Raw genomic sequence first — 27039 nt, forward strand, 5'->3', positions numbered from 1 at the left:
AAACGTGGATGCAAGTAAGATGTCCTTTAATAGTGACACATACTGACAATGGAATAATATTTAGCATTAAGAAATAACTATCAACCCACAAAGACACAGAGGAACCTTAATTCTCACTACTAAGTTAATGAAGGCAATTTGAAAAACTTGATGATTCCCACTATATGGAATTCTGGAAAAGACACAAGTGTGGAAAGAATAAAATCAGTGGTTTCCAAGGGTTAGAGGGGAGGCTGAGCTGAATAGGAAAGCACAGAGGATTTTTTGGGCAGTGAAACTACTCTGCATGATAATAGTATATATGTATCAGTATACATTGTCAAAGTCCATAAAATGAACAAAACCATGAGTGACCTCCAAAGAAAATCAGACTTTGGGTGATAATGATGTGTCCGTTAAGGTTCTTCAGTTGTTACAAATGTGCCACTCTAGTGCTATGATGTTGACAGTGCAGGAGGCTGTGCATGTAGGGGATGGAGTATATTAGAACTCTCTACTTTCTACTAAATTTTGCTACAAACCTAAAAAAAAAATTTAGGAGAGGACATATGATCAAATTTACATTTTTAATAGATAACTCTGGCTGCAGTTATAAAGTATAAAAATGGAGGGGGGGGGGCGGTGCTGTGGCACAGTGGGTTAATGCCCTGGCCTGAAGTGCCGGCATCCCATATGGGTGCCAGTTCAAGTCCCAGCTGCTTGTCTGCTGTGGCCTGGGATAGCAGTAGAAGATGGCCCAAATCCTTGGGCCCCTACACCCACTTAGAAGACCTGGAAGAAGCTCCTGGCTCCTGCCTTCAGATCGGTGCAGCTCCAGCCGTTGCAGCCATCAGGGGAGTGAACCATCAGATAGAAGACCTCTCTCTCCTTCTCTGCCTCTCCTTCTCTCTCTGTGTAACTCTGACTTTCAAGGAAAATAAATAAAAAATCTTTAAAAAAAAAAGTATAAAAATAGGTATAGGAGAACAATTAAAATGCAGTGGTCCAAATGACAGATGGTGCTAGTTTTGTCTAAGGCAGTGACCAAAGAGAAGGTGAAAACATGCTATTGCTATGAAGAAAAATAAGATTCAAGTATGTAGATGGGGGAATTAAGATGGCAGAATAGGGATGGAGTTTACTGCTCTAGTCTAGGAGAAGAGTTTAAAAAAAGTGGATAGAGTGCAGTCTCAGGAAAAAGGGAGAAAACGGCAGAGGAAGCTCTATGAAAATTAGAGGGACACAGGACCTATGTGGAGGGTGTGCACACCCACAACACAGGACCCCAGCAGTCAAGAGCCTTCACACCAGCATTGGAGAGAGAGGTGAGATCAGATTGCAGCAGCCCAAGCCACTGTCGATAAAGCTTTAGGAAGAGCCTAGAGGGAATCCGGCTTAGAGCCCTGTGGGGTGTGTGTACCTGCCAAAGTAGAGGAGAAAAAAAAAGGAGGGGCACTTCTCTCTCTCCCTGATCATCCTGCAATAGCGTCCTGTAACAAGTTGACAGAGAGCGGGTGCCATTTTGGATATACATAACAGCTGGCCAGCTTGTGCCCACACCCAGCAACTAGCTGAATGGAGACTCCTGAGTGTGGTGGGGAGAACTGACAGGAGGCTGGGTGCTTATGACTGTGGGAGGCTTGTGTGCCAGGACTATGAAAAAACTGAGGTTCTGTGTGGAAGGGCTCATGTTGGGACTTTGGGCAGTCACTGTGGAAGGCTCCACACCCTCAGGACTCCCTGGTTACCTGGTGAGGGACATTGCTAGGGAATCTGAGCTTATACTGAGGACTGCACGAATCCTTTGTGTGGTCCTTGTGTGGTAGAGTAGATGAATATTATATCCACTGGGGCTAACGCTCCAGCACAGGTCTCCTTTGAGGAGAGGAGCTCAGTTGAGCAGAATAAACTTTCCTTCTGATAAAAAAAAAAAAAAAGAAAGAAGAAGAAGAAAGAGAAAAGAAACAGAAATTGAAAGAATTTGTCATCACCTGTCCAGCCTTTCAAAAGAGGCTTGAGGATGTGCTGCACACAGAAACAGAGAAACATGGCCATCACTACAAAAGGTAAAGGAAGAAAAATCTCCTAGGAAAAGTACAAAGGAAATCCAAAGTAAAAAATAGGAATATTTATGGGAAAATAGCAGGACAAACTCATTACTTATCAACAGTCACTTTGAAAGTAAATGGTTGTGGAGCCAGCACCATGAGCAGCACTAGGTTAATCCTCCACCTGCAGTGCCAGCATCCTATATGGGCGCCGGTTCTAGTCCCGGTTGCTCCTCTTCCAGTCCAGCTCTCTGCTGTGACCTGGGAAAGCAGTGGAGGATGGCCCAAGTGCTTGGGCCCCTGCACCTGCATGGGAGACCAGGAAGAAGCACCTGGCACCTGGCTTCGAATCGGCACAGCTCCAGCCGTTGTGGCCACTTGGGGAGTGAACCAACAGAAGGAAGACCTTTCTCTTTGTCTCTCTCTCACTGTCTGTAACTCTGCCTGTCAAATAAATAAATAAATAAATAAATCTTTTAAAAAAAAAAGAAAGTAAATGGTCACAATTCTCTAGTTAAAAGATATAGACTGGCTGAATGGATTCAAAAACAAAACTCATCTATTTGCTGTCTACAAGAAACACATCTCACCAACAAAGATGCATGCTGATTTGCCAGAGACCAGCTCCAGCCAATCCAGGGGCCCCAAGGTATGAGAGATGTTGGCGCTCAAAGAAATGAGAGACACACTCACAGCAAGGCTGATGGCATGGCTCTGGCTCTAGAGCACCAGACTTTATTTTTATATCATAAGTCAAATAATGATTCTTCTTTTCTCACAATAACAAGTTTGTTGTCCATTTTTTTCTAATTACAATTCCTTTGATTTTCAAGGACATATTCAGAGCATGGGTTACAATCACAGACAGGTGAGAGAACAGGCTGCCCACACAAGCCAAGGCCTGGAGTGCTGTTGAGCTAAGCAGAAATTGGCTACACAAGCTAGAATTTCACTTTCCTAATCTAATCTTTACTAGAAGCCCCAAGTTCAAAGCAGGCCCTTTTTAAAATGTATCCCCTCTTTGCAGTTCTTTCTGTAATCCTTTAATTGCTTTATTGTACTTATTTTTTAGATCTATTCCACCGTTTTGACATCCTAACCATTGTAGTATCTGTAGCATATATTGAATTAAAGCTTTAATAACATTTGTCTTTATTTAGTGGGAAGTATATAATAAGGAGCCTGCTGCCTTTTAATTCTTTTCCACAAACAGCTTAACCTTGCATAAAGCATTAACCCTTTCTCCTATACTAACATTCTGCTTGATAAGAATTCTACAAAGCAATGGACATTTTGGGGATTATGAGACTAAGTGCTCATCCCTAAAATTAGAAATACAGAAATCATTAGCAGGACCACCAGGAAGCTCCGGCTTTCTTATGCAGAGTGTAGTTCCTAACAAACCTAAAACCACCAAGAGGACTGCAGCTGTCCTTCTCACACCTTGCTGAGACAGACCTTCCGCTGTGACCTCATCAGCCAGCTGAAGTTGCCTTGGCCTTGCCACTGACTGAAAGTGAAAGGATGGAAAAAGATATTCTTCGCTAACAAAAAACAAAAAAGAGCTGGTGTAGCCATCCTAATATCAGACAAAATAAACTTTAACACAAAAACAGTTAAAAGACAGAAAGAAAGGCACTATGTAATGATTAAGAGATTAATTATAAACAGGAAGATGTAACTATTATAAATGTATATTCACCAAATTACAGGGTACCTGGTTATTTAAAAGAAATGTTAAGAGATCTAAAGGCAAACATAGAATCAAATACAATATAATGGGGAACTTCAATATACCACTATCAGAAGTGGACAGATCAATCAGACAAAATCAGCAAGGAAACAATAGCATTAATCAACACTATAGACCAAATGGACTTAACAGATATCTACAGAACTTTCCATCCTACAGTTGCAGAACAGACATTCTTCTAGGCAGTACATGGAGCTTTCTCTAGGATTGACTACATACTAGGCCATAAAGGAAGTCTCAGCAAATTCAAAAAAATCAAAATCATACCATGCATCTTCTCGGACCACAGCAGAAATCAGCAACTCAGGAATCTCGAGAACATATGCAAACACATGGGGACTGAATAATATGCTCCTGAATGAACAGCGGGTCATTGAAGAAATCAGAAGAGAAATCAAAAAATTTCTAGAAACAAATAAGATGACAATACAACATATCTAAACTTAATGGGATATAGCAAAAGCAGTGTTAAGAGGAAAGTTTATAGCAATAGGTGCCAACATAAAGAAATTGGAAAGACATTAAATAAATGAGCTCTCAATGCCATCTCAAGGATCTAGAAAAACAACAGGAAACCAAACCAAAAACTAGTAGGAGAAAAGAAATAATTGAAATTAGAGAATTATAAATTAAACAAAATTGAAACAAAAAAATACTACAAATGATCAGCAAAATAAAGAGCTGGTTTCTGAAAAGTAAACAAAATTGACATACCATTAGCACAAATAACAAAAAAAGGGGAGAGAGAAGACCCAAATTAATAAGATTAGAGATGAAAAAGTAAATACAGGAGCCGATGCTGTGGTGTGCAGCGGGTTAAAGCCCCAGCCTGCAGTGCCGGCATCCCAAATGGGTGCAGGTTTGTGTCCTGGCTGTTCCTCTTCCCGTCCAGCTCTCTTCTATGGCCTGGGAAAGCAGTGGAAGATGGCCCAAGTCCTTGGGTCTTTTTACCCACGTGGGGAACCTGGAAGAGGCTCCTGGCTCCTGGCTTCGGATCAGCTCAGCTCTGGCCATGGCGGTCATTTGGGGAGTGAACCAACGGAACAGAAGACCTTTTGCTCTCTCTCTGACTCTACCTCTCTTTCTGTAACTCTGTATTTCAAATAAATAAAATAAATCTTTTAAAAAAAGTAAATATAACAACAGACACCACAGACATACAAAGAATCATCAGAAATTACTATAAAGAACTCTATGCCACAAACCAGGAAACCAAGAAGAAATGGATAGATTCCTGGACACATATAACCCAACTAAATTGAGCCAAGAAGACACAGAAAACCTAAACAGACCAATAACCAAGATGGAAATTGAATCAGTAATAAAGACCCTCCCAACAAACAAAAGCCCAGGACCAGATGGCTTCACTGCTGATTTCCACCAGACATTTAAAAAAGAACTAACTCCAATTCTTCTTAAGCAATTCAAAACATCTGAAAGGGAGGGAATCCTCCCAAATTTGTTCTATGAATCCAGCATCACCTTAATTCCTAAACCTCAAAAAGATGCAACTGAGAAAGAGAGCTACAGACCAATTTCCCTGATGAATATAGTTGCAAAACTCCTCAACAAAAATGTAGCCAATCAAATCCAACAACATATCAGAAAGATCATTCAACTGGACAAAGTGGGATTTATCCTTGATATGCAATGTTCAACATTGACAAATCAATCAATGTGATACATCACATTAACAAACTGAAGAACAAAAACCATATGATTCTCTCAATAGATAAAGAGAAAGCATTTGATAAAATATAACACCCTTTCTTTTTTTTTTAATTTTTTTGACAGGCAGGGTGGACAGTGAGAGAGAGAGACAGAGAGAAAGGTCTTCCTTTTGCCGTTGGTTCACCCTCCAATGGCCGCCGTGGCCGGCGCGCTGCAGCCGGCGCACCGTTCTGATCCGATGGCAGGAGCCAGGAGCCAGGTGCTTTTCCTGGTCTCCCATGGGGTGCAAGGCCCAAGCACCTGGGCCATCCTCCACTGCACTCCCTGGCCACAGCAGAGAGCTGGCCTGGAAGTGGGGCAACCGGGACAGAATCTGGCGCCCCAACCAGGACTAGAACCCGGTGTGCCGGCGCCGCTAGGCGGAGGATTAGCCTAGTGAGCCGCGGCGCCGGCCGAAGACCCTTTCATGACGAAAATTCTAAGCAAATTGGTTATAGAAAGAACATTCCAAAAAAAAAAAAAAAAAAAAAAAAAAAGGAAGGAAGGAAGGACGGACGTTCCTAAACACAATCAAGGCCACTTATGACAAACCCACAGCCAGCATCCTATTGAATGAGGAAAAGTTGGAAGTATTTCCCACTGAAATCCAGAACTGGACAAGAATGTCCACTATCACTACTGCTATTCAGTATAGCCAGAGCCATTAGGCAAGAAAAAGAAATCAAAGGGATACAAATTGGGAAGGAAGAAGTAAAGATATCCCTATTTACAGATGACACAATTCTATATATAGGGGATCCAAAAGACTCCACTAAGAGACTATTGTAACTCATAGAAAAGTTTGGTAAATTCCCAGGATATATAGTCAATACACAAAAATCAATAGCCTTTTTATACACAGACAATGCCATGGCTGAGAAAGAACTTCTAAGATCAATCCCATTCACAATAGCTACAAAAAACATCAAATACATTGGAATAAATTTAACCAAAGATGTCAAAGATCTCTACGATGAGAATAACAAAACATTGGCCGGCGTCACGGCTCAGTACGCTAATCCTCCACCTGCGGTGCCGGCACTCCGGCTTCTAGTCCCGGTTGGGGTGCCGGATCCTGTCCTGGTTGCTCCTCTTCCAGTCCAGCTCTCTGCTGTGGTCCAGGAGTGCAGTGGAGGATGGCCCAAGTCCTTGGGCGCCTGCACCCGCATGGGAGACCAGGAGGAAGCACCTGGCTCCTGGCTTTGGATCAGCATGGTGCGCCGGCCGCAGCGCACTGGTCACAGCAGCCATTGGAGGGTGAACTAACAGAAAAGGAAGACCTTTCTTTCTCTCTCTCTCTCACTGTCCACTCTGCCTGTCAAAAAAAAAAAAAAAAAAGAATAACAAAACATTAAAGAAAGAAATAGAGGAAGATAAAAAAAATGGAAAAATCTTTCATGTTCATGGATTGGAAGAATCAATATCATCAAAATGTTCATTCTTCCAAAAGCAATTTACAGATTCAGTGCAATACCAGTCAAAATACCAAGGGCATTATTCTCAGATGCAGAAAAAATGATGTTGAAATTCATATGAAAACATAGGAGACCCAGAATAGCTAAAGCAATCTTATACAACAAAAACAAAGCTGGAGGCATCACAATACCAGATTTCAAGACAAACTATAGGGAGTTATAATCAAAACACCCTGGTACTGGTACAGAAATAGATGGATAGACTAATGGAACAGAATAGAAATGCAAGAAATCAATCCAAGCCTCTACAACCAACTTATATTTGACCAAGGAGCTAAAACTCATCCCTGGACAAGGCAGTCTCTTCAACAAATGGTTATGGGAAAGCTGGATTTCCACATGCAGAAGTATAAAGCAAGAACCTTTCCTTACACCTTGTACAAAAATCCACCCAAAATGGATTAAAGACCTAAATCTATGACCCAACACCATCAAATTATTAGAGAATGTTGGAGAAACCCTCCAAGACATTGGCATGGGCAAAGCCTTCTTGGAAAAGACCCCAGAAGCATAAGCAATCAAAGCCTAAATTCACAAATGGGATTACATCAAATTGAGAAGGTTCTGTACTATGAAGAAACACTCAGGAAAGTAAAGAGGCAATCGACAGAATTGAAGAAATTATTTGTAAACTATTCAACTGATGAAGGATTAATAACCAGAATATATTAAGAGATCCAGAAACTCAACAACAAAACAGACATCTTAGTAAAGAAATGGGCAAAGGACTTAAACAGACATTTTTCAAAATAGAAAATCCAAATGGCCAACAGACAGATGAAAAAATGTTTAGGATCACTAGCCATCAGGGAAATGCAAATCAAAACCATAGTGAGGTTTTACCTCACCCTAGTTAGAATGGCTTTCACACAGAAATCAACAAACAACAAATGCTGGTGAGGATGTAGGGTAAAAGGTACCCTGAAATCCACTGTTGGTAGAATGTAAACTGGTAAAGCCACTATTGAAGACAGTATGGAGATACCTCAAAAGTCTGAATATAGACCAGCATATGCCCCAGTCATCCCACTGCTGGGAATTCACCCAAGGGAAATGAAATAAGCATATGAAAGATTTATCTGTACCCCCATGTTTACTGCAGCTCAATTCACAATAGCTAAGACATGGAATCAACCCAAATGCTTGTCAAGTGAAAACTGGACTAAGAAATTATGGGATATGTACACTATGGAACACTATATAGATGTAAAAAAAATAAATCTGGTCATTTACAACAACAAATTGGATGAATCTGGAAAACACCATATTTAGTGAAATAAGCCAGGCCCAAAGGGACAAATACCACATGTTCTCTCTGATCTGTAATAACTAGAGCACCTAAAAGGCAATCTGTAGAAGTGAAATTGACAATTTGAGAAGCAATGACTTGAACAGCCCTTGTCTTGACTGTTGAGGAAGTTTTTTTTTTTTTTTTTTGAATACTATTTGTTGAACTCTTTAATTAACATAGAGTTAAACATATGTATATAAAGTCAATTGAAAATAGATCTCAGTAAAAAATAAGAGTGGAAATAAGAAAGGGAGGAGGAAGAGGGGTTATGAGTATAGGTGGGAGGGTGAGCATGGTGGGATGAATCACCATGTTCCAAAAGTTGTAAATATGAAGTGTATGAAGTTTGTAACTGTAAAGCAGTATAGTTCTGCATACATTCTTACAGACTTACTTCTAAGGGTACATTTTAAAAACTTGCCATGGACCCCAAATCCCCTTAAGCTGGGTGGTAAAAGTACCATCTTAAGTGTTAAAGTGATCATATGGATAGGATTAAGGATCTGGTAATAACAACAGATAGAATTAAAAAGGAGTGAATTCTCCAACATGGGAAGCAATCCACACAGCAGACTCATAGAATGACAACCGCTTTAAATAGCACTCCAACCTCAGAATCAGTAGTTAATGCATTCTGGTCTGGCTGAAAAGCCCATAAGAGCATTTCAGGCATGGAAAGCCAAGACATGGGGCAAAAAATGTCCTACATGAAGGATCTCAGTGGGTGAGACCCCAGTGGAAAGAAGTAGTCATCAAAGGAGGTACTTTTCTCTGAAGGGAATAGAGAACTTCCACAGTATTCTCTACATACTGATGGAGTTTGTGGATTCAAAAGTCTTCCATAGCCTAGGTAGCTCATGTCAAGAGCCTTGGGTGATCACTGACATCATATATAAGAGTGTTAATTTTTAAATTAACACTACTCCCATGCAGGACCTCTGTCCTCAGAGTTGTTATTATAACTATGTCTAAGTGCTCCCAAAATATGTATCATTCTTAGATGCTTCATTAAAGTTAATTAAGTTTCTTTAAAAAAAAAAAAAAAAAAAAAAAAAAAAAAAAAAAAAAAAACAAGAAATAAAGGAAAAGAATTAACTGTGAGATGTAATGACTTTGAACAGCCCTTGTCTTGACTGTTGAGGAACAGGGTTTTTTTAAATTTTGTTTTGTTTTGTTGCTTTTTTTAACCCAGAAAATTGTTTAACTCTTTACTTAGTATAGGGTTGGTATTCTGTGTAAAAAGTTAATTGAAAATGGATCTTAGTGAAGAATGTGACTGGGAATGGGAGAGGGACAAGGAGGAGAGGTGGAAGAGTGGGTGGGAGTTTGGGTATGGAGGGAAGAATCACTATATTCCTAAAATTGTACTTATGAAATGCATGAAGTCTATATTCCTTAAATAAAAATTTTCTTTAGGGGAAAAATTAAAAAATAAAAATACATTAAAAATATTAAAAAGATTCAATAATGTGTTCCTGGATTATCAGTGAAATGCTTATCCTTAATTCCCTCATATTCTGAGAGAGAAAGGGAAGTATGAGGTATACACAAAGGTTTTCAATTTAAGATCACCCATCACTGAACCATACATAGATAAGCAGAGTCAACCAAGTTCTTCATCTGACGTCTTTTCCTTGTATTAGACAAGGGCAATGGCAGGCCAATTATGGTTTTTATGAGAGACCTTTGGAAAAATAACTTCCTGGGAACCTTTTAAATATAACAACACCTTTAAAATTGTAATGATATTCTTTTTTTTTTCTTGTTCATTATATGCTTTATTGAAGACAAAAGTCCCAAAACACATCCACCACCCCCCAACCATTAGTAGGCAGAGTCTTCCTTCAGGTAGCCATGTCTATGGGTATCCCAAGATATAGCTCTCTCCTCAAACATTTCATCTCAACTATAAAAATGGAGCTGCAAAGGGTATACAAAGATAAATGAGATTTTCTTGCCATTGTCTAATACAAACACTTCAGGTGACTCAAGAAACATGAGTAACAAGAAGTGAGAACTATGTAATTAACGAATGGAATGTCTGCTACCTATGTTGGAATTGGCGCCTCTGACAAAATCAGTTTGTGTGGACATGAGCACATGGAGAAACATGTGCCAGGTGATTGCTTCTATTGGTTTCCAGAAGGCACATGTCTCCTACACCCTCTTGGTAATGAAAGACAAACAACAGAAGTATCCAGTATTTATATCTTGCCCACTTTGAGGTACTGAATGCATAAGGAGAAGATTAGTTATATCCAAATAGCACGCAATAAAATATTTTTAAACTTACATGGTTAAGTGTTAAGATTTTTAGAAATCAAAATAGTTCACATAATTTTTAACTAAAGTCAAAGCTAATAAATCTTCCATGGTAATGATTTAAGTGCAAGTGATGCTGGTTTTCTTTCTTTCTTTGTTTTTTTTTTTTTTTTTTTTTTTTTTTTTTTACAGTTAGAGTGGATAGTGAGAGAGAGAGAAGACAGAGAGAAAGGTCTTCCTTTTGCCATTGGTTCACCCTCCAATGGCCGCCATGGCTGGTGTGCTGCAGCTGGCGCACAGCGCTGATACGAAGGCAGGAGCCAGGTACTTATCCTGGTCTCCCATGGGGTGCAGGGCCCAAGCACTTGGGCCATCCTTCACTGCCTTTCTGGGCCACAGCAGAGAGCTGGCCTGGAAGAGGGGCAACTGGGAAAGAATCCAGTGCCCCAACTGGGACTAGAACCCGGTGTGCCGGCGCCGCTAGGTGGAGGATTAGCCTAGTGAGCCGCAGCGCCGGTGCTGGTTTTCTTTCCCATTCATTTCATTCCTTCAGAGTAAAGGTAGATCAGTTTTTCTTGAACAAGTCAATGCAGCTCTGCAAGAGGGAGACATTATTCCTGGCATGCTTTATTTCCAGTTCAGACATTTCAATTAGATTCTTTCTAAATGCTGCCACTCTCTTCCGCTTGAAATTTACCAGTTCTTCTTTAGCAGACTCAGAAAGCTGTTCAAATTTCTGGCAGCATTCCTGCTGGTGTGCCTCTGCCAACTTGACATCTCTGCTTTTCAGCCGGGCTTTATCCAGAGCTTTGTTTGAGTTCTCATAGTCAATGAGGGCCTTAGTATGTCTGTAGAAGAGGTCCTTTGCAGCCTCTATGTTGAGCATGTAGTAATGGAGGAGTTCTGTGAGCTTTAAATCTTCATCTGATGAGACGCGACCCTCTACTTTCCTAAGTTTTTCAAACAGCTCAGCAACCTTCAACAGGTACTTTTTGATGACTGTGGGCTCTTCCAAAGCCAGGCTGTGCAAGCAAGCTGCAGTGTGGATATAGTCGTCTGCAACATTTTTATGAGACCTGGTCATCTTGTCAGCTTTCCCACAGGAGTCCTTGATCCTGTTGTAGTAGTTAATGAAGAAGGTCTTCTCTTGCTCAAAGAAGTCATCTACCTCCTTAACTCCAGAAAAAAGGACTTCATCAGCACTTTTCACCACACTTTTGAAAAAGCCACCAAACATCTCTTTGGTATTTTTCCGCCTGACACTTAGATCCTGATCATATTCCAGGAAAACATGAAAGTTGCGATCTTTACTGAGAACAGGGTAAGAAGAAAGCCATTGAAGAAAGACTTCATGGGAGGACACAGTCTTCTTAAAGACAGCGAGATACTCAGCCTCCAGTTCTTGTTTCATCTTAGCAAATTCTTCCTTGGTCATAGACCCTTCACCCTCTCCAAGTTTCTGCATCTTCTCACGAGGGCCATTGAAGTCAGGCTTTGTAGGTGCAGGTGGAATAATAAGCCCAGCATACTCTGTTGTTTCAGTGAGTGTGTCCTGTAGCCACACAAAGTCTTCATGTTGCCTCGTAACAGAAAACTCTGGGCTCTGAAACGTGGGCAGTGTGGTCTTGGTGTGCGCTGTAAATTTGACCTTATCTCTCTTGCTGAGTGCATCAGGTATGTCAATCTGAAGTGAAGGATCAATGTTCAGGTCCACAGACACAGATCTCAGCTTGCTGCGGTCCTCCTCCTGCTGCTGCAGCAACTCGGGAACCGTGGCCATGACGACACGGGCCTCGAGCAGGTGCTGCCTGGCCTCGCTCCGCACCACGCGGAGGCCGCTGACCGCAGGACTGCGACGAGAATGCGGAGCCACGGGCACTCTCTGAGCGAGGCACATCTTGAGGTAATGATATTCTAATGATAGCAAGCACTAGACAAGATAATGCAATCAAGTGCCAAAAATGGACATCTCTAGAGCCAAAAATAATGTATTTTTAATTAGATTTTTTTTACTTATTTCTACAATTTTTGTCTCACTTGGTAAAATTTATGAAACTTTAACAAAGATTTGTAAACCTTGGGAAGACATTACTCATTTACAATGTTCATAATATACAATGCATTATAATTTTCATGATATTATGTTTATATTATATAATAATTCTACTTCATTGCCACTGCCTCATGTTTGTTTCTGTTTTTAACAACTGAATAGAAGTAAAAGGAGAGAGAGATTTGAGACACAAAAAACTGTTATCTCCTAAGGTCTTGGTTTTCTTATCCCATTCCCTAATCTCCCAAATAAGCTCTTCTAAAAATATCTTATTAACATAAGAGCCCATTAAAGGGATGGGGCCCTACCCACCCCTGTTGATAATTAGAGCTACAAGCTATTTGGTCAGCCAAATCCTGACAAAGAGTCTTTTTGAGTTTAGTAAAATTGCATGTACAGAATTAACCTGCTATAATGATGAAGACATAATACATAAATCCAGAAAATTTTCTTGTTAGAAGTGGTCAATATTTGCCCAAATCAAAAAAAAACTGAACTAAACAAAAACTTGCCACTTGAGGTAACTTCTATTACTAAAGAAAAATCTGCTTTCTTGGTATAACTGAGAAAATTATTTGAAGGTACTACATGATCACAATCAATATAAATCCATTTATCACTGTAATGTTTCACATTTTATGTAGAATCAAATACTTAATTATTCTGCCAAACAAAAGTTACTGTGGTTAAAAACAAAATGACACAAGTGTATTACCTGGCATAACACCTGGCTATCCCACGATATATGTGTTCAATCCCAGTGTTTTTTCCTCATTATTTCAACAAGACTATGTAATTGTAATAGTCAAGATATTACTTGAAAGCTACTCAAGAATAATCAGATCTGTCCAACTAGGTTACAATGTTTATAAGGTGATAGTGTCTAGCTTCCAGGGAGATTGCACACCATTTTTATGATCACTAAGAACTAATATTTGACTTATAAATTCTAATCTCATCTTTTGTACTTTGAGAAAAGAGATTAACAATCTTATCCACATCAAGATGCTTGTTTTCAAGAATTGATTCCATCTCTTTGAAGAGTTCTGTCTCCAGTTTCCTCATGTTGTCCAACAATGTTTTGCCTTTTTCCTGAAAAATTAAAAATATTTTTATAAATACATACACAAGAAAAACCAAATTCCAAATCAACTCTACAGAAAAGTTTTTTTATTCTGAGTTCTGCTTCAGGCTTGGTTCCCCTCTATTCTTTAGCTTTAGAAGGAATAAAATTCTTTTTTTTTTTTTTTAATTTGAAAGAGTTACACAGAGAGAGGAGAGGCAGAGAGAGAAAGAGAGGTCTTCCATCTGATGGTTCACTCCCTAACTGGCCGCAGCGGCTGGAACTGAGCCGATCCGAAGCCAGGAGCCAGGAGCTTCTTATGGGTATCCTACATGGGTGCAGGGGCCCAAGGACCCGGGCCATCTTCCACTGCCATCCCAGACCATAGCAGAGAGCCGGATCAGAAGAGGAGCAGCGGGGACCAGAACCAGCACCCACCGGTGCCTCAGGCTAGGGCGTGTTGTGGCACAGTGCCTGTGATGCTGGATTCCATATCTGGGCACTGGTTTGAGTCCCAGTTGCTCTGCTTCTGACCCAGCTCCCAGCTAATGTGCCTGAGAAGGCAGTGGAAAATGGCCCAAGTACTTGGAACCCTGCCACCCATGTGGGAGACCAGATGGAGTTCCAACTCCTGGCTTCAGCTTGGAACAAGCCAAACCATCACAGCTGGTTGAGAAATAAACTGCAAGTGGAAGATCTCTCTGTCTCTCCCTTTCTGTCACTCTTTCAAGAAAATAAATAAAATAAAATAAGAAGGAGGGAGGGAGGAAGGAAAAAGGGGCCGGCGCTGTGGTGCAGTGGGTTAAAGCCCTGGCCTGAAGCACCAGCATCCCATATGGCCGCTGGTTCAAGACCCGGCTGCTCCACTTCCGATCCAGCTCTCTGCTATGGCCTGGGAAAGCAGAAAATGGCCCAAGTCCTTGGGCCCCTGCAGCCGTGTGGGAGACCTAGAAGAAGCTCCTGGCTCCTGGCTTTGGATTGGCACAGCTCCAGCAGTTGCAGCCAATTGGGGAGTGAACCATCGGATGGAAGACCTCTCTTTCTCTGCCTCTCCTCTCTCTGTATAACTCTTTCAAAGAAATAAATCTTAAGGGTAAAAAAAGGAAAAAGAGAATAAAATTCTTTGAAAAAAATTTATCATTCTAGCTGGTGCCATGGCTCAATAGACTAATCCTCCGCCTGCGGCGCCGGCACACCGGGTTCTAGTCCTGGTCGGGGCGCTGGATTCTGTCCCGGTTGCCCCTCTTCCAGGCCAGCTCTCTGCTGTGGTCCAGGAGTGCAGTGGAGGATGGCCCAAGTGCTTGGGCCCTGCACCCCATGGGAGACCAGGATAAGTACCTGGGTCCTGCCTTTGGATCAGCGCAGTGCGCCAGCCTCAGCGCACTGGCCATGGCGGCCATTGGAGGGTGAACCAATGGCAAAGGAAGACCTTTCTCTCTGTCTTTCTCTCTCACTGTCCACTCTGTCAAAAAAAAAAAAAAATTATCGCTCTAGATTGAGCTAATGCGTTATACCAAGGTATTATTTTATTCTTTTAAAAATTATTTTAGTTATTTGAAAGAGTTACAGAGAGAGGTAGAGCAGCTTCCTGCAGTGCCAGCATCCCATATGGGCACTGGTTCGAGTCTTGGCTGCTCCACTTCTGATTCAGCTCCTGCTATGGCCTGGGAAAGCAGTAGAAGATGGTCCAAGTCCTTGGGCCCCTGCACCTGCGTGGGAGACCTGGAAGAAGCTCCTGGCTTTGGATCGGCCAGCTCTGGCCATTGTGTCCATCTGGGAAGTGAACCAACAGATGGAAGCTCTCTTTCTCTCTTTCTTTCTCTCTCTCTCTCTCTCTCTCTCTCTGCCTCTGCCTCTCTGTAATTCTGCCTTTCAAATAAATAAATAAATCTTAAAAAAATATTATATTGGGGCCAGCGTTGTGGTATAACAGGTAAAGCTGCTGCCTGTGATGCTGGCTGGCATCCTGTATGGGCTCCAGTTTGAGACCCAGCTGGGCCACTTTCAATCCAGCTCTCTGCTAATGAGCTTGGGAAAGCAGCAGAAGATGGCCCACATCCTTGGGCCTCTGCATCCATGTGGGAGACCCAGCTCCTGGCTTTGGCCTGGCCCAGCCCCAGCCCCAGCCATTGCAACCATCTGGGGAGTGAACCAGCGGATAAAAGATCGATCGATCTCTCTTTGTCTCTCCCTCTCTCTGTGCAATTCTGCCTTTTAAAAAATTAATAAATCTTTAAAAAAGAATATTATGTAAGAGAATAGGTTAACTACCATTTACAGATTGTAATTTTGGGTGTGGGATATATACTATGCAAGTTACTTTAACTCTTCTGTTCTCAGATTCCTTATAAAATCATCATGCAGGTTAAATGAAATAATTCCTATAAAAATACAATGTGACAAGCATTTAGCCTAGTGGTGAAGATACCAGTTCACATGTCAATGTCCCACATCTAAGTGCCCATGTTTAACACCCAGCAACTCTTAATTCTAGCTTCCTGCTAAGACAGATCCTAAAAGGCAGTGATGAAGGCTCAAATAATTGGGTTCCTACCAGCCATGTGGGAGACCTGAATTGAGTCCCTAGTTCCCAGCTTCAGCCTAGCCTAGTCTTGGATGTTGCTGGCATTTGGGGAGTAAACCAGAAAATGGGAGCTCATTCTTTTTGTCTTTCTGTCTCTCCAAAAAATTAATTAATAAATAAATAAAAAATAAAGGTACTATGGTACTTGGGTGTATAACTTATATTACTTATATCCTTAATATACTAAATTTCTCTAAAAGATTCATAACACTTGCATTATTAACCAAAGGCAAAAAATAATAAAGCTCTATTAGTCTGAGCTTCTAAAATAGTTTCAAATTTATTTTTTATATGAAGGAAGGAAAGTTGACACTCCGAAGTACAATAACTGGACTGAATCAAACTATCCTAAATGATACAACAAAGAATTTAATCTAATCATACCTTATTATTGTCTATTATTTCCAATGCCTGTTGATGTTTTTGGTAGAGTGGGTGTCTTCTGTCAGGCTTACTCTTAAAGTGTGGCTTCTTTTTCACTGGATCTTCAAGTTCAAATGTGGGTGAACTGGTATCCAATAGTTGTGAAATATGTGGCGCAAATATGAAAGGCTTAAACACAGATCTAGAAGAAACAGTCTTTATTAAATTGCCATGTCAATATATTTTATAATATTTAGCATTATTTTTTTTTTGACAGGCAGAGTGGACAGTGAGAGAGAGACAGAGAGAAAGGTCTTCCTTTGCCGTTGGTTCACCCTCCAATGGCCGCCGCGGCCGGCGCACTGCGGCCGGCGCACCGTGCCGATCCAATGGCAGGAGCCAGGAGCCAGGTGCTTTTCCTGGTCTCCCATGGGGTGCAGGGCCCAAGCACCTGGGCCATCCTCCACTGCACTCCCTGGCCAAAGCAGAGGGATGGCCTGGAAGAGGGGCAACCGGGACAGAATCCGGCGCCCCGACCGGGACTAGAACCCGGTGTGCCGGCGCCGCTAGGCGGAGGATTAGCCTAGTGAGCCACAGCGCCGGCCAATATTTAGCATTATTTAAGGCTTCTAAGATTTTCTATAGTTAGCAGTTTCTATTAATGATGCTATACACTAATGGTTCCTGTCATACTGGTTACACTTACGCTTGTCTTCCTTGGGATATGCTTTGGAACTTTATATAGCCTTATATTCCAGTGAACTTAACAGAGGGCCTGACACATAAACAATGTCAGTGAAGCAATAATTTATCATGTCAAACTTCAACCTCTACAGTTAGAGGGTCATCTTCAACGTCAGAGATTGATGTTTGGACTTGGGATGAAAATCATTACCAGTGTTAATAAGGTTCTATTCCATTTTCTTGAAAATATCTTTAATAATATGAAAGACTATATCACTAAGAAACAGTAAATATAAACTTATTTCTAAATGTGATCTGCATTGAATTTTGTGAAAGATACTAATGACTTACATCAAGATAATGTTTACAATCCTAATTATGGTTTGAACTACTAATATTTTAGGTTTAACATGTTTGGATTTTTAAATATGAGTGTATAAGTAAATCCAACACAATGATATCATATAACCTTTTTTACTGTTACTAATCATCTAAGGCTTTAATATCTAAAATCTGAATAAGAAAACCTATTTATTTTCTTGACAATGTTAGACATTTGTGAGAAGAAGGAACGGGGATAACTATAAGAAACTATTAAATTTTTTTCCATAAAAAATGAGAAGTTATGCACATAAGGAAATTACAGAGTAAAACCTTTACAGAAAATACATAAAAAAATTTGTATAACAAAAATTTAGCTTGATATGGTCAACAACATACTAATGATTTTACCTTATCCCTTGCTTGTTTATAGCATGTTGTACTTTACCTCTCAGGGTCAGGAGTTCCTGTAAAGAAGTGAATACAAGGAAGGCTGGGGTCTTGAGGTAAAACAGAAACCATGCTCGCAGTGGTCATGAATTCACCCTCCATATTAATGCCACTTGGTTTATCTCGGAGAATCTCCATCATCGTTTCAAAAGTTATATTTCCTAGAGAAAATAATTTTAAGAACCATCAAATATGTATGCATATGCAGATGCCTTGGAAATAGTTGTTTTTTTCTCTACTGTTAATATATAATATGTGATATTGGTCTTGGTATAAATGAAATAAGATTCAAACTTAGTATCAATTACAGTGAAACTTATTCCACTGTTATAGTAAGATTTAATATATATATATATATATATGCAGTCTCAAAACCACTGTAGCAGATAAAAAAACTTCCTAAGGAGAATACAATAATATGGGGCTAGTATTGTGGGATAATGGGATAAGAAAATGTCTGCAATGCAGGCATCCCAGATGGGCCCCAGTTCAAGTACCAGTTGTTTTACTTCTGATCCAGTTCCCTGCTAATGTGCCTGGAAAGCAGATGGCCCAAGTACTTAGGCCCCTGCCACCCATGTGGGAGACCTGGAAGAAGCTCCTGGCTCCTGACTTTGGCCTGGCCCAACCCTGGCTGTTGCGGCCATTTGGGGAGTGAATCAGCAGATGGAAGACATATCTCTCTCTCTTTGTAACTGCATTTCAAACAAATAAATAAATATTTTTTAAAAACTTCTGGGGCCAGAGCTGTGGCGCAGTGGATTAACGCCCTGGCCTGAAGCGCCGGCATCCCATATGGGTGCCGGTTCAAGACCTGGCTGCTCCACTTCCGATCCAGCTCTCTGCTATGGCCTGGGAAAACAGTAGAAGAAGGCCCAAGTTCTTGGGCCCCTGCACCCGCGTGGGAGACCCGGAAGAAGCTCTGGCTCCCAGCTTTGGATCGGCGCTGCTCTGGCCATTGGAGTAAACCATCAGATGGAAGACCTCTTTCTCTCTCTGCCTCTCCTTCTCTGTGTAACTCTGACTTTTAAATAAATAAATAAATCTTAAAAAAAAAAAAACAAAAAACTTCAAGGCATATGGAATTAATAATTAACTGAGTTTATCAATAACTATTATCAAAATCTATCTGTTTTGGGAGCCAAATATTAAGACAATATTGTGCTTAGTTTCCAATCTTACACAAGATATACTTCATAAAATAACAAATTAGGGGCCAGCGTTGTGGCAAAGTAGGTATATAGCCCCTGGTTTTGATGTGGGCATCCCATATGGGCACCGACTCATGTCCTGACTGCTCCACTTACAGTCCAGCTCCCTGCTAATGGCCTAGGTAATGAAGTGGAAGATGGCCAAAGTACTTGGGACCCTACCAACCCACGTGCGAGACCTGGAATAAGTTTCTGGTTGTTGGCTTTGGCCTGGCCTGGCCTGGCCCAGCCCCAGCCGTTGTGGCCATCTGGAGTAAACCAGCAAATGGAAGATCTCTCTGTCCCTCCCTCTCTTTCCATAACTCTTTCAAAATAAATAAATCTTTAAAAAATAACATTATTTTCCTATAATAATTTCTGTGCCTGACATCAATAACCTTACATGAGAGTATAAATTGTAAGCTGAGCAGGAATGAAGAAGACAAAAACAGAGTATGGGTTAATGGAATTTGAATGTGCACAATTCAGATGGACTAATTTAAGAAAAGTTTAAATATGTGGGCTCATCCTGCGAGGCCCACACTGTTCGTATGGTGGGGCCATGGCTAACAAGAAGCACCAGAGATAGTTTCAGTAAATGTATCTGTTTATTAACAGTTGGCCACAAGCTTTTATAGGGCAGGCAAAGGGGAGTAGCTATCAGGGTAGCAATACTAATTTTTTTTTTTTTGACAGGCAGAGTTAGACAGTGAGAGAGACAGAGAGAAAGGTCTTCCTTCCGTTGGTTCACTCCACAAACGGCTGCTACGGCAGGCGCGCTGCGCCAATCCGAAGCCAGGAGCCAGGTGCTTCCTCCTGGTCTCCCATGTGGATGCAGGGCCCAAGCACTTGGGCCATCCTCCACTGCATCCCTGGGCCACAGCAGAGAGCTAGACTGGAAGAGGAGCAACTGGGACAGAACCGGTGCCCCAACCGGGACTAGAACCCGCAATGCCGGCACCACAGGTGGAGGATTAGCCTAGTGAGCTGTGGCTCTGGCCTAACACTACAGGATAAAGTAGATACCGACACCGCTATGCTTTTCCAGGGAGGAAGCACCTGGCTCCTGGCTTTGGATTGGTACAGTGCGCCAGCTGTGGTGGCCATTTTGGGGGTGAACCAACAGAGCAAGGACCTTTCTCTCTGTCTCTCTCTCACTGTCTAACTCTGCCTGTCAAATAAAAACAAAAACAAATACAGATAGATATCTGTGAGTATAAATAAGTAAAAATAACCTGATCCAATTTCAACTGAAGTTACAACAGTTAATTCAATGAGGATCTTTCCAGAAAAGTTTCAGTATAGGTTTAAAAGCTTTCCTTTGACTAGACACAAGAAATATTTTTTAAAGATTATATTTATTTGTTTGAAAGGCAGAGTTAGAGAGAGAGGGAGAGGCAGAGAGAGTAAGAGTGAGAGCTCTTCTGTCTGCTGGTTCAATCCCCAAATGGCCACTATGCCCAGGCCAAAGCCAGAAGCTTCTTCCTTGTCTCCCACATGGTTGGCGGGGACTGAAATACTTGGGCCATCTTCCACTGCTTTCCCAGGGGCATTAGCAGGGGCTGGATAGAAAGTAGAGCAGCTGGGACTTGAACTGGCACCCATATGGGATGCCAGTGTCAGAGGCAGCTGCTTAACTTGTTGTGCCCTAAGAAATTCATATTATCAAAAGAAAACTGGTACTAGGAAATAGCCACTTGAAATAACACACTTAAAACCAAATGAGAGGGGCATAGCAGGCGCCAGCATATGGATGCCTGTTTGTGTCCCTGCTGCTCTACTTCCAATCCAGCTTTTTGTATGGCTTGGGAAAGCAGTAGAAGATGGCCCAAGTGCTTGGACCCCTACACCCGCATGGGAGACCTGGAGGAGGTTCCTGGCTTCTGGCTTCAGATCAGCCCAGCTCTGGCCATTGCAGACATTTGGGAGTGAACCAGCGGATAGAAGACCTCTCTCTTTCTTTCCCTCTCTGTCTGTAACTCTGTCCCTCAAATAAATAAATATAAAAAAAAAGAGAGAAAGAGAGAGAGAAGGTGGGAAGTTGTGTAAATTCCCATCTGATGGTCTCCATTCTTCAAAAAAAAAAGGGGGGGGGGTCACACTTTCATGGTAAATAGCAGAGTTTATAAAAGGATTGAGTTTTTAACATAAAATAAAAATATTACAGAAATAAGTTTATATAAGTTTATAGCTAAGAAGGCTTGTTTTTAAGTTTATTTATTTTTATTCACTTGAAAAGCAGAGCAACAAAAAGAGAAATAGATCTTTCATCTGCTGATTCCCTCAGATGCCTTCAACAGCCAGGGTGGGGCCTGCAAAAGCCCGGATCCAGAACTCCATGTGGGACTCGTATGTCAGTGGGAGGGACCCAAGCACTTCAGCCATCATCTGCTGCTTCCCAGGGTGTGCATTAGCAGGAAGCTGGACTGGAAGTAGAGGCAGGACTTAATCTCAGACACTCTGATATGGGACATGGACATCCCAAGTGATGGCTTAACCCACTGAGCCACAATGCCTAACCCTGTAGTTAATAAAATTTAAGTTAAAATTTAAATATGCTAATTCTTAGAACAAAGAATGAATGAAGTAGAAGCCAGTGCTGTGGCTTAGTAGGTTAAGCTTCTGCGGGCAGCACCAGCATCCCGTATGGGCATCAGTTTGTGTCCCAGCTGTTCCACTTCCAGTCCAACTCACTGCTGATAGCTTGGGAAAGCAGTGAAAGCCAGTCCAAGTGCTTGGGCCCCTGCATCCCAGTGGGAGCCAGGAAGAAGCTCCTGGCTCCTGGTTTTGGATCCTCCCAGCTCCAGCAGTGTGACATTCAGAGAGTGAAACATCAGATGGACGACCTCTTTCTGTCTCTCCCTCTCTCCGTCAGTAACTACCTCTCAAGTAAATAAATAAATCTTTAAAAAAAATGATATAATTTTCAACAAAGTTTTAAGAAAATACAACTCTAATTAACTACTGCAACATTATAATTTTTGCAAAAATATCTGAAGATCTAGTTAAGTTTCTCAAGTCTCTCCCTTAATATTTTAATACTCAAATCATTTTCCTATCATGTACTTAGTCATGCTATGAGTTTTGTCTTCAGTGTTACTTTGACTTCTTGAAATTATGCATCTTTTATAAGATTTTCAGTTTGCATTTTATTTCTACTGTGTTGTTGAATACTTAATAACCATTAAGAGGCTGACCAGCAAAATGCTAACATTAAAGTCAAGGAAAGTGCTAAGTGAGGAGGCCAGCACTGTGGCACAGTAGATTAATCCTCCGCCTGCAGTGCTGGCATCCCATGTGGGCGCTGGTTCTAGTCCCGGCTGTTCCTCTTCCAATCTAGCTCTCTGCTATGGTCTGGGGAAGCAGTGGAAGATGGCCTAAGTGCTTGGGCCCCTGCATCTGCGTGGGAGATCCGGGAGAAACTTCTGGCTCCTGGCTTCAGGTCAGCACAACTCTGGCCATTGAGACCATTTGGGGAATGAACCAAAGGAAGGAGGGCCTTTCTCTGTTTCTCTCTCTTTCTCACTGTCTGTAACTCTACCTCTCAAATAAATAAATCTTACAAAAAAAAAAGTGCTAAATGAGGAAAGATGTTTGAATGAGGACTAATTTAATGGTGGTTCATTAGTGATTTTTTTTTTTTTTTTTTGCTTCTCTATGCAACATCTGTAACTTTGAGCCATCATCTGCTGCTTCCCAGGCACATTAGCAGGGAATTGGATCACAAGGCAGAGTAGCCAGGATTCAAACCAACACACCAACATGGGATGTAAGCGTGCAAAGCAGCAGCTTAATCCACTGCACCATAGTGCCTGCTCCTACATATTTTCTTCCACAATAGATTTAACATTCTTCTGCTAGACATATAGAATACAGATGAATTATCTTGATCCACTTGACTGGTCTACTCCTTGTTTGTACTCACTCCTAAGGAGTAGCCTTTCTGGGATGGCAACTGAAAGCATGGGGTATTTCCTAGGCTCCTTCTTAGTCCTCAAATCCAGTTTCTATTCCTAAGGTCTACAGAATCCCTGCTTGGCTTTTAAGGCTTTAGCAGCTACTTCTGCTTACTTTCTCAGTGTCTCATCCCGCATATATGCTATGTAGAAGTCAGCAATTGCTTTAAGGAGAAAATGTGACACCGAAAGTCAGGATATTTTCAAAATGTAAGTAGTTTTTTCTCAATCTCCTGGATCAAGGCTCCTCATGTCCTAGCTATTTTGGGTGTCTAGCCATGCCTTCAGATAGTGGGTTATTTTCCCTTTAGATCTTATCATTTTTCCTGGAAGGAGGTCAGTCTACACTTGCTCTTAGCCAAAAGGCCGAGAAGCGATGGAGGTCAGTCTAATACCAGCTACTCCTCCATAGCTACTTTTGTGTCTTTTATTTTTTTTAAGACTTTATTTATTTATTTGAGAAGTAGAGTTAGAAAGAGAGGGAGAGAAAGGTCTTCCATCCACTGGTCCACTCCCCAAGTAGCTGCAATGGCCAGAGCTCAGCCCAACCGAAGCCAGGAGCTTCTTCTGGGTCTCCCATGCATATGCAGAAGTCCAAGCACTTGGGCCATCTTTCACTGCTTTCCCAGGCCATTAGCAGAGAGCTGAATCAGAAGAGGAGCAGCCAGGACACAAACCAGTGCCCAAATGGAATGCTGGCACTGCAGGTGGAGGCTTAGCCTATATACACCATACTGCCAGCCCCTACTTTTGTGCTTTTAATTACTCCACCCTACTAGTATGCCTCCCATTTATTAAATTATCAGTCTCTTTTTACCCTGAAGTATTAGTAACTTCTTAATAACACTAATGAATGTGGCAGATCCATATTATAATAAATACAATTTTTAAAAAAGACAACAGGGGCCAGTGCTGTATTGTAGCAAGTACAGCTGTTGCCTGCAACACTGGCATTCCATTTGGGTGCTGGTTTGAGTCCTGGCCGCTCCACCTCTAACCAGCTGCCTGCTAATGCAGCTGAGAAAACAGCAGAAGCAGCCCATGTCCTTGGGCCCCTGAACCCATGTGGGACACTGGGAAGAAGCTCCTGGTTCCTGGCTTTGGTCTGGCCTGGTCCAGCCCCAGCTATTGGGGCCATTTGGGGAGTGAACCAACAGATGGAAGACCTCTCTTTCTGCCTCTTCCTCTCTCTCTGTAACTCTGCCTTTCAAATTAATAAAATAAATCTTTTAAAAAATTAAAATAAATAAATAAAGACAACAAAAAATTTGAACCTATGCATTCAGACATGGGGCACTAGGTATCTTACCTGCTAGGCCAAAGACCCACCCTTAACATGATTGTTTAAGTTTTTTTTTTTTTCCCTCTCTCTCAAAATGCTACTCTAATGACAGGAAAGGAACAACAACAACAAAAAAGAATTTATAAAAACAAAGAGTTCATGAAAAGTACATGAAAAGCAAGAATATCTCCCCATTCTCATAATGTGAAGATAAAAGAAAAAGATCATAGCAAGTCAACATTCTCTTTCCCAGTTTCTCCACAATAGAGCCATGACTTTAAATTCAAGAAAAATAACTTACTAAATTTACAGATAAGTTACAGGAGGAATGTCTATTAATTCTGAAAAACATAGGAAGAAAAACAAATGGTGCAGCTAAAAAAAGCCACTAATCTTTAAACTCAACAATAAAGGAAAAGCTTACTATCCACACCTATCAGGCACATAACTTCAGTACCCAGTGAGATTTAAAAATGATTTAAGTCTGAATTCTTATAAATGGCAAGTTTTAATAAAAAACAGTGTAAGAACTGTAACACTGTGATAATGCAGATATTATAAAATGTTTTCTGTATTTGAAACCTACAATTCTCAAAATGAAAGGAGGATTTACATGATCTCTTGAGTAGGACAGCTATAAGTAATCCACTAGCAAGCATTGAATAAGTACGGAGACTGTAGTGGCAGGGTTCAGTAAAATAAATGCAAAACACAGGGTGTAATTTCATTGCAATTTAAACTAGTTATTTAAAATACACGAATGAATATAGACACAATTTGGATATACATGTAGCACAGTTAATAGCTATCAAGAAGGAATAGTTGGAAAGAAGAGAGGTAGGCTCTTCTATCTAGAAAAATCATGAGAAAAATTAACCATAATGTACTAGTAGGCAATTTTCTATAAAGCATTGGAAAGACGTTTATTCTTTTGACAAAGCAGAAAAGGCTGGATGAACTGTACTTCATTCTTGGGGAAAAAATGTTTCATGTCAGATGTATTCATTACTATACTCATATATGCATTTCAAATCTATGGTTCCATGGTTAAAATGACAAATTAATTATTAAGATGTGGTAGCGAATTAATTTATAATTGTTCTGTTTTCCTTCCTATTATCCAATTATCCTAAACCTTCAAATTCTTAACATTTTCCTTTCTTCCTATGCATCACTGCTTGTCACTTTTAAAAATTGATTTATTTTTGTTTATTTAAAAGGCAGAGAGACAGAGACACAGAGCTTCCATCTTCTAGGTCACTCTCCCAAATACCTGCAAAGAGGCAGAGCTAAGCCAAGCTGAAGCCAGAAGCCTAGAACTCAATCTGGGTCTCCAATGTAGACAGCAGGTACCCAACTACTTGAGCCATCACCTGGTGCCTTCCCAGGGTGCAACCTCAAAGGAAGGTGGAATCAGAAGTGAAGCAGAGGGGCCAGCTCTGTGGCATAGTGATAAAGCTGCCACCTGGAGTGCTGGCATCCCATATGGGTGCCAGTTCAGGTCCTGATCCTGCTCCATTTCCAATCCAGCTTTCTGCTGTGGCCTGGGAAAGCAGTGGAAGATGGCCCAAGTCCTTGGGCTCAGACTTGGGCCCCTGCACCCGTGTGGGAAACGCATAAGAAGTTCCTGGCTCCTGGCTTTGGATCAGCACAGCTCTGGCTGTTGTAGCCATCTTGGGGAGTGAACCAGAGGATGGAAGACCTCTCTCTCTCTCTCTCTCTCTGCCTCTGCCTCTCTGTAACTCTACCTTTCAAATAAATAAATAAAATAAATAAGGCTTTAAAAAAAACAGAAGTGAAGCAGAGACTTGAACCCAGGCACTATGACATGGGACATGGGTGTTCCAAACAGAATCTTACCACTGTGCCAAACTTTTGCCTCTAGTCTTCGTTTTCTAAGAACATCTGCTACTTTTATTCGTTGGGTCTTTGAGTTTATTGCCAGGGGAAAAAAGTACACAACAGTGACCTCTGTGAAACCATCTACAAACTATAATGTAATTCAATGCAACTAACAAACATTTGTTAACTTATTCATTACTTATCGAGTGTATGACACTGAAGTGGGTGCTAAAAGATGAACAAGGACAAATAAAATCCAAATATTTTTAAGTTTCAGAGAAGATAATGAATAGCACACAGTTTATTTCATTTATAAAATGAAGATGATATGTACTTCATATGGTTACTTAAAGAAGACAATGTAAGTAAAGGGCCCTGGATAAACACGTGACAAGCAGCAAGTGTTCCTGCAACACCAGACTTGACCTACATCGTAATTCTAAATTTAAAACCCTTGGCATAGCATTAGTATAACCTTTTCTACATACCAGCCCACATGTTAAAAAAAGATAGTTTAAATTATCTATTTATAAAATTATAAACTAGCAATAAGAAACTTTATTGAAGGGGCCGGTGCTGTGGTGTAGCGGGTAAAGCCGCTGCCTACAGTGCCGGCATCCCATTTGGGCGCTGGTTCAAATCCTGGCTGCTCCACTTCCGATCCAGCTCTCTGCTATGGCCTGGGAAAGCAGTAGAAGATGGCCCAAGTCCTTAGGCCGATGCACCTGCGTGG

The 27039-nt window shown here is 41.2% G+C and overlaps 2 protein-coding genes across 5 annotated transcripts in view; both read right to left on the reverse strand.

Moving 5' to 3' along the window:
• Nucleotides 1-2728: 2728 nt before the first annotated feature.
• Nucleotides 2729-12415, reverse strand: LOC100354104 (sorting nexin-5). Its single transcript, XM_051848504.2, has one exon. The coding sequence runs from the start codon at nt 12413-12415 to the stop codon at nt 11084-11086; it is 1332 nt and encodes a 443-aa protein (XP_051704464.2). The 3' UTR covers nt 2729-11083.
• The window catches only part of SCRN3 (secernin 3), a 43370-nt gene continuing 19059 nt past the window's right edge, over nt 2729-27039 (reverse strand). For all 4 annotated transcript variants that reach the window (XM_002712297.5, XM_008258763.4, XM_070070675.1 and 1 more), the window contains exons 6-8: nt 18035-18197; nt 16603-16783; nt 2729-13663 (exon numbers count right to left, since the gene is read on the reverse strand). In XM_002712297.5, the coding sequence (XP_002712343.2) occupies nt 13493-13663; nt 16603-16783; nt 18035-18197 (515 nt within the window). In that variant the 3' untranslated portion in view covers nt 2729-13492. The remainder of the gene's footprint in view (nt 13664-16602; nt 16784-18034; nt 18198-27039) is intronic.

Source organism: Oryctolagus cuniculus, chromosome 3, assembly GCF_964237555.1.
Source record: "Oryctolagus cuniculus chromosome 3, mOryCun1.1, whole genome shotgun sequence".
Taxonomy (NCBI): domain Eukaryota; kingdom Metazoa; phylum Chordata; class Mammalia; order Lagomorpha; family Leporidae; genus Oryctolagus; species Oryctolagus cuniculus.